Consider the following 7,859-nt stretch of genomic DNA (forward strand, 5'->3'; position numbering starts at 1 on the left):
ATTCTTGATATTGATTATTGCATAGGCTATCTATATAATATATTGATATTCTTTTATTTTTCAATAGTGCTGCAATCAGATTTTACATGAATGTTTTTTTTTTGTTACAGTTAGAATGACGTACAATTATTGTGGTATGAGATATGATCCCTCCCTGTTCTTAGCTTGATTTTTAGGTGAACTCCACAAGGAGAAAACATGTATCATCATACTTCAGCATCATCACGTGAGACGTTATACACTCACAACATAAAATAATACACACACACACACACACACACACACTGTGTGTGTACTAATTCTGATCCAATGCAGTAGTTATACAGGACAAACATAACATTTTAGGAATTGTGTATAGTCACATCTATAATATAAACAAATACTGAATCATAAATCATGAGCACAATAACACACCTAGTATATGCTGATGTAATAATAATTAACTGTGTACTTTTAGTTTCTACATTAGTCACACTCACATGTGATGCAGACATGGTTGCTAATGCAGCATTCTTGTGAAAATATTTTGTTGATATGTCAACCTCACAAACCATGATGTGGGGATTTGTTTGTGAAACCTATTCCAGCGTTATAAGGACTGGATGGACTAGTTTGTTCTTTTCGGAAAGTAACTCATTTCAAATAAGTCTAAAAATGACTGCACAACAAAGACAAATGATTGTATACAAATTATTCAATTTAATTTATATTTATTTGTATAGTGCTTTTCACAATGCATATCGTTTCAAAGCAGCTTTACAGAACGTGTGTTTCTACATTACAATTTAATCATCAGAGGTGACTGAGTCAGAGCAATGTCCATATGGCAGAAATATACTGTCCTTAAGATAATATAATATAATATAAATCGTGCAGTTAGTTAGCATCATGTATTTACTTAACTAACAGAAAAGTTCCACGAAAGTAAAAATTCTATATGCCAACTGTTTATGCAGTGTTAAATGATTTTAAAACAGGTCTCATAATTGAAAAGACACATTAGGATGACTGTCACATGTTGTTGTTTCACTTTCGTTTTTTGGTCTTTTATTGCACTGCTGGGAAATCGCAAAATGCAGGCAGGTGATGTAATACAGGTGTGTTTTTAAAAGGATGCACGTGAACAGTCTGTATTTAAGCTAATTCACTTCAAGATACATTCACATGATTTTTGTGTTTTGAGGGATTGAAGGTCTTATAATGGCCATAAAGGGACTGATCGTATTTGTGGTGTTTTCTTGGATTGTCTCTACTACTGGACATGAATTCTTCTCATCAACAGGTATATTAATAATTATATTTTAATTCAGTGCAGTTTATGCATATTTTAGTATATATGTTTTGTTGTTTTTACAGTTCCACTGATTTTATTTATTCATTTGAGAGACACTTCTGATCATAATACAGTAAACTGCTTTTTGCTTTTCTCATACATAATTACATTTTCATACATTTACTCACATATTTTGACTTTTACAATCACATTTTCACTTTTTTTAGGTATTGATTCCATTAATGACTAATTAACTTTCTCTTTGGTTTCTTATATAATAAAGCTTTTAAATACAGTATTATAAATACCAGTATTTTATAAAAGGTCTATCTCTATGTAGGTCTAACAGATATATTTTTTAGATAAAACTGCACAGCTTTTCATGGAGGAGATAGACCTTCTGGAAAGCTTCCGTCTGTACATCGATGCTGAAGAAAAGAATGTAAAGAGAATGAAGAGGTGAAAACACGATCATTATTCCCTATAAAGCATTAAATAGTTTTTTTATATAATATTTTCAATTTACAACTATAACCTAGGAGAGCAGTCTATAAGTGTTTTTAGACCAATAAATATGTTATTAAATACATTTATTTAACCTTACAACTATGATGAACTTCAATCCAGTATTCTTCTGGTTCTCGAACTACTCACCTACTCTGACCCTGAGAACCCTGAGAAAACCATGAGAGACCCCGTGGCAGCTTACAAACTCCTCAGACGAGTGAGAAGTGAATGGTTGACTATTGTCAAATACACTCAACAGAGTCTTTATGAAAGTGAGAGCTTAAGTTCTTTGAAACATGTAAACATGTATCATCATAATTAATAAATGCTGGAGAAATCTGGAGATTAAGGTGAATGGTGATGAAAGCTTTCAAGCTATTTTATTTAAAGTTTCAGTTGTTTATGGATCAGTTCTTGTGTTTGAAAATCTTGTAGTGTATCAGAAACTGCTGACGTATTCAAAGATCCCACAGCCCGAGGACTTGAATGGTGCCGCTTCAGAACTGATCAGACTGCAGGAGTTCTACAAACTCTACCCACACAACATCACAAAGGGTAAATGTCTGCACCAATGCAGTTTCACTTTTTCCCTTTCAAAATAAGTTCCAATCTGAATCATGCTTTCACATTTCACAGAAACGTCTCTAAATGCAGATGAAGCCTACCATATGGGCTTGGTCGCTTATGAAGAGGACAAATTCCAGCATGCCTTTCTCTGGTTTCTGTACAGTCAGGACAGATTAACAGAATACTCAACCGTTGATGAGGAAGAGTTGCTAGGTTTCCTTAGTTCCTCAGCCTATCTTTTTGGCAGCCTGCCTGTGGCAATCTACTTCAACCAGCAGCTTCTAAATCTGGGTGAGGTCATGGTGACATGAAGTTTAATACTGATATTTTTGAAGGGTTACGGGCCAATAAGTTATATAAACTTCTTTTCCTCAGATCCAACTAATGAAGAAGTCAAAGTTGAGCTGAGCCTTTACAAACACCTTCGCTTCCAGAGAACTTCAAATCCTGACATATTCACGCTGAACACAAAGTCAGATAACTCTTATGAGGCACTGTGCAGAGGAGAGGTTGACGAAAGGGCAAGTGTAGTGTTTACAATTTCAATCATTATTTAACATGAAATTACAAACAGTCAATGAGAAGCTTTGAGTGTTGATTTTAAGTCTATATATTTCGTAAAATCAGACCTCCAAGAGGCAGAGGGCGCTGTCCTGTAGGTACAGCACAGGTGGAGGAAACCCCAAACTGATGTACGCACCAGTGAAAGAGGAAGTGGAGTGGGACGAGCCCCGCATCATCAGATATCATGACATTATATCAGACAGAGAGATAGAGATCCTGAAGAATATCTCCAGACCGCAAGTGAATATCTAAAACACACACACACAAACAAAACAAGTCACTATTATTGTTGTGAACTTCCTATTCGTTCATATTTATATTTGATGTTCAATTTCCCTTGTGTGGCCTACTTTAGCTTTCTAGGTCTGAGACTAGACATCTGGGAGTCTCAAACATCCGTACTTCTCAAAGGTGATAATCTTATATTCACCCAAAATGAAAAATTATGCATTCTTGTTATTTTATATTACTTATTTCATTAACTAATTTATCATTTTGGTCTCACACTTATTATTGGAGGAAAAATGGAAACAGTTTACAATATGGTTCAATTTGTTAACATAATGCATTCATTTTCAGTGTTTTTCTAGAGGAAGAAAACACTGTGCTTGCGCGTATCAGTCAGAATATTGCAGACACCACAGGACTCTCCGTGGAATCAGCTGAAGTTCTACATGTACGGTTACAGTAAGAAAGAAATGACCCATTCATGCACAGGCAGCATATATTTTTATATGGACAACTCTAGTTTCTAGTTTAACAAAGCTTTGCAAAGCCTGTCTTGCAACTAGCTTGGTCACACTTTCTTGCATTAAAAATATATAGATTACTGAATCCATTTTAGACTTCAAGGCAACATTGGTTTAATCTGCTTTTTTATAATGTTTTCCAGAGGCTATAAGCGCTTTGAGAGCTGATATTAGGCTACCATTTTATATACAAAAATTAATATCAAGGTATCTTCAAGGGATTCATATTTATTTTCCCTGTGGAGTATTAGGTGTTGTTTTACCTGAACTTTTAATTTCAATAATGGTGCAATAATTTTCCAGGTTCAGAATTATGGGATTGGTGGCAGATTTGAACCACATTATGACGCATGGGTAAGATATCTTTGCTAAAATAAATCCATTGCATAAATGTGTAGGCCAACATGGTTTTTGCTCTGGGGTTAAAGGGATAGTTTACCCAAAAATGAAAATTATCCCATGATTTACTCACCCTCAAGTCATCCTAGGTGTATATGACTTTCTTCTTTCAGACTAATAAAATCGGAGTTATATTACAAAATGTCCTGGCTCTTCCAAGCTTTATAATGGCAGTGAATGGCTGTTTCTGTTTTGAAGTCCATAAAAGTGCTCCACACGGCTCCGGGGGGTTAATAAAAGCCTTCTGAAGTGAAGCGATGCGTTTGTGTAAGAAAAATATACATATTTAAAACTTTACAAACTGTAATCTCTAACTTCCGCTAACTGTCGTTCTCGCATTCACGACAGACTGCCGTTCCAGCGTATGACGTTGAGAATACTGTTATGAACAGCTGTTTATGAATTCCTAAAAGATGAATCTCTGTCTGGCCATCTGAGATTTCAGCATGGAAATAAAGTTTAGGATTTTAATACTACATGATTTTTCAGTAGTATTACAGCACACTGTGCGTGTATATTAGCACTGTTTGTTTGCTTTTTGGCATCTGACAGCGTGTTTGAACCCGGAAACAGTGACACGTGACGTCAGACTTAACAAGCGGATTCCCTTTTATGAGGCTGCCAGCAGTGCATTATTCACTGCTCATCAAAATGGAGAACTTACTGTTTGTTGGTGAACAATATGTTGTAATTAGTTTACGTTGTTAAAATTCACGTTGACTATGTCTGTGTGTTATTTATGTTGTAAAACCAAATCGAAATCCACTGCTCTAAAATGGTAATTTGCTTTTAGGACTTTAAACTCAATGAGAGCTTGATTACATGTTGACCAATCAAATCATTGTAAGATAACTTAATGTTTGATCTCACAGGATGTTGAGAATGGAAGGATTGCTACGTTTTTAATTTATGTAAGTCCCTGCCACTGTTTGATGTGAATGGCATTGTAAACTTTATAGCCTTGATGGCTTAAAAGTTACTTACTTTTCATATTAACTGTTTTGTACAGTCATTATGAACAATAATTCATGTACTCCTGCTGTAGATGAGTGATGTGGAGATAGGGGGCGCCACTGTGTTTCCTGAAGTTGGAGTTGCATTGAAGCCAAAAAAGGCAAACCCCTTAATTCACTGATCTATACGGTATATTAGAATAATTTAAATAAAATTAATGCATCCATCCTCTGCTTTTTAAGGGTTCAGCCGTGTTTTGGTACAACCTCCAAAAGAATGGCAGTGTGGATTGGGATACGCAGCATGCTGGATGCCCTGTGTTAGTGGGTAACAAATGGGGTAGGTTTTTATTTAATTTTTACTGGCTTGGATTACTTTTGTATAATGTATCTTCTATAATCTATAAATATGTTAATAAGACAAAATTTCATTCAATTCCACATGACATTCAGCTATATATTTTTCTGGTGTCTTTTTAGTGGCTACTAAATGGATCCATGAGTTTGGACAGGAGTTCAGGAGACCCTGTTCTTTGTCAGAATGGGAGTGAAAGACATTGTGACCATATAGAAATCATATACTATATAAGTATCTGTACTCTATCTGTTATATTTATTATGTATCATAAGCTTTTATCATGTAAATCTGTAACATAGATATATATTGTATTAACACTTTACACTTTTTGTAACACTTGGCATGCTTCTTTAGAATCATATGCTGCATGTGCTCTAAGTTTTAAGTGTTTTAAGTTTTAAGATTTGAGTTTTCGTTTAGGATTTATAGGCTTTTGAGTATATTTTACTGCATGCCCTTTTTCTAAATGACCCTTTTATAGTTATCCAAAGGCTAAAGTTAAAAAATTTGGGATAATTATTGACCTAGAGAGTCCAGAGAATTATACGGTAGTGAGGCAAAGTTGTTCAGAATGAGGAGATCTAACATATGATATGCATATTGTGTGTATGTGTTAAATTTACTTTAAACTGGTTACTGAGGCGTAAAACTCGTTAGCTTCACCTGGTGGTCGATTTCTTTCAAATTTCTCACAGACTTCTAGGGGCATGAGTCAAACAGGCCCATCGAGTTTCATTCTGATCTGCCATCATTAACCTTGAAAAATAGTTGCTCCAAATTCATTGGGTGATGGCGGCCATGTTTTTTTAGATACATCAGTGTCTCATAGAGAGTCATGGCACCTTGGACAGAGACACTGCATGCCAATTTTCAAGTCAGTCAGAGTAACAGTTGGGTGGTTATAATAATTTCCATGTTATAGCACCACCAAGTGACCAAACTCTCTGGGGTTTTTTCCACAAAATTATCTGCCTGCAATACCAGAGGCTGCACTTTTAGGACTGCCGCAGTTTCAGGACTGCATTTCTAGGACCCTAGTTTTTTGTGACAGCGCCATCTAGCCAACTGTACTCCAACAGAGGAGACCTGATTCAAACTTTTTCCACCTTATTTTTAACATAACAACAGGCACAGCCATTTTAAACGTAATTACTTAAATTAGTTTAAATATTTAAACAGGGTTACCAATGGGTAGGTTTAGGGTACACTCTCAGAAAAAAAAGGTACAGTGGAGGTACATTTTGTCCCTTGGGGAACAAAACGTATAACTGTACCTTTAAAGGTAGACAATTGGTCCTTAGGGTACAATTAAACCATTGGCAGGCAAGTTCGGTCCTAGAGTCGCTGTCCTGCAGAGTTTGGCTCCAACCCTGAAAGACATCTATAGAAGCTCTTATTGAGAATTAACAGAGGTTTAGGTGTTGGTTTTATTGAAAATATATGGTCACCATTATGGTGATGAGTGTTTCCTTTAGTTGGTCAGTTTGACTCTTGGCTTTTTATGCAAGTTTGTGGTTTTTGTTACGGTGTTAACAAAACACTGTTCAAATCAAAAGAAGCCATAAACAAAAATTGTCATGAAGAAAAATATTTGACTAAACTCATCACTGACTAAAAATATTAATAAATAATATTCACCAACAATAATTTCTTGCCACAGATCAGACATTATGAATTCTGATTTTTAAATACATTCTAGGGAGAAAAAAGTTTCGACGCACACAGATATCAAGAATCAGCATATGAATATCAACAATGGTGACATAATGCTGCAATGCATGCTGAGAGCCATGAGTTTTATGCTGTGATGGCTTAGTAGGGTTGGAGCTAAACTCTGCAGGACATCAGCTCTCTAGGACCGAACTTGCCTACCCCTGACTTAGAGGTACAAAAATGTACCCTTAAGGGTACCACCCCAGTGACGGCCACTTGTACCTTGAAAGGTACAATTTTGTACTCTTTTTTTTTGAGAGTGTAGGTTGGTTAGGAAAATATATCAATTAAACTTAGTCATTGCTAGGGTCCCAGAACTGCGGTCCTAGAAAATGCGGTCCTGAAAATGCAGCCTCCAGGTTTGCAGGCAGATACTTGTTTTTTTCTGTGACCTCAGATTGACCTCGTACATATGTGTATTAAGTTTGGTGGAAATATCTCATTCCTTTATAGAGTTATAGCCATTTTAGTAAAAGTGGCTCCGCCCACTTCTAACGTTCTGGTGCCCCTTAGCGACAGTGAGTCGAAATTTCAACTTTTTTTGATAATTATTGACAATCAGACTCCAGAGAATCTTGCTACATTGGTTTGATTCTGATTGGGCCAAAAACCAAGGACTAGTTCGCAAAAGTGTTTTAAAAAAAAAAAATCCAAAATACCAGAACATTTCGCCACAACAACGATCAAATCCAAGGGATGCATTTTGTCCGCCTTGAGCCATAAGACACTTCTAACGGTTTAGCAGTTATAAGCCATTTCGTACTTTTGACCGCTGT

The 7,859-nt window shown here is 35.8% G+C and overlaps 1 protein-coding gene across 1 annotated transcript; it reads left to right on the forward strand.

Moving 5' to 3' along the window:
* Positions 1-1,200: 1,200 nt before the first annotated feature.
* On the forward strand, positions 1,201-7,720 carry LOC307128564 (prolyl 4-hydroxylase subunit alpha-2; the record flags this gene model as incomplete). The annotated part of the gene is made up of 14 exons (XM_079820475.1): positions 1,201-1,282; positions 1,636-1,732; positions 1,901-2,052; positions 2,216-2,335; positions 2,417-2,638; positions 2,723-2,868; positions 2,975-3,151; positions 3,267-3,322; positions 3,491-3,587; positions 3,964-4,014; positions 4,932-4,970; positions 5,105-5,173; positions 5,256-5,352; positions 5,493-7,720. The coding sequence occupies 14 exons, from the start codon at positions 1,201-1,203 to the stop codon at positions 5,561-5,563; spliced, it is 1,476 nt and encodes a 491-aa protein (XP_079676601.1). The 3' UTR covers positions 5,564-7,720.
* Positions 7,721-7,859: the final 139 nt, after the last annotated feature.

Source organism: Gobio gobio (genome assembly GCF_949357685.1).
Source record: "Gobio gobio genome assembly, chromosome: 6".
Classification (NCBI taxonomy): Eukaryota; Metazoa; Chordata; class Actinopteri; order Cypriniformes; family Gobionidae; genus Gobio; species Gobio gobio.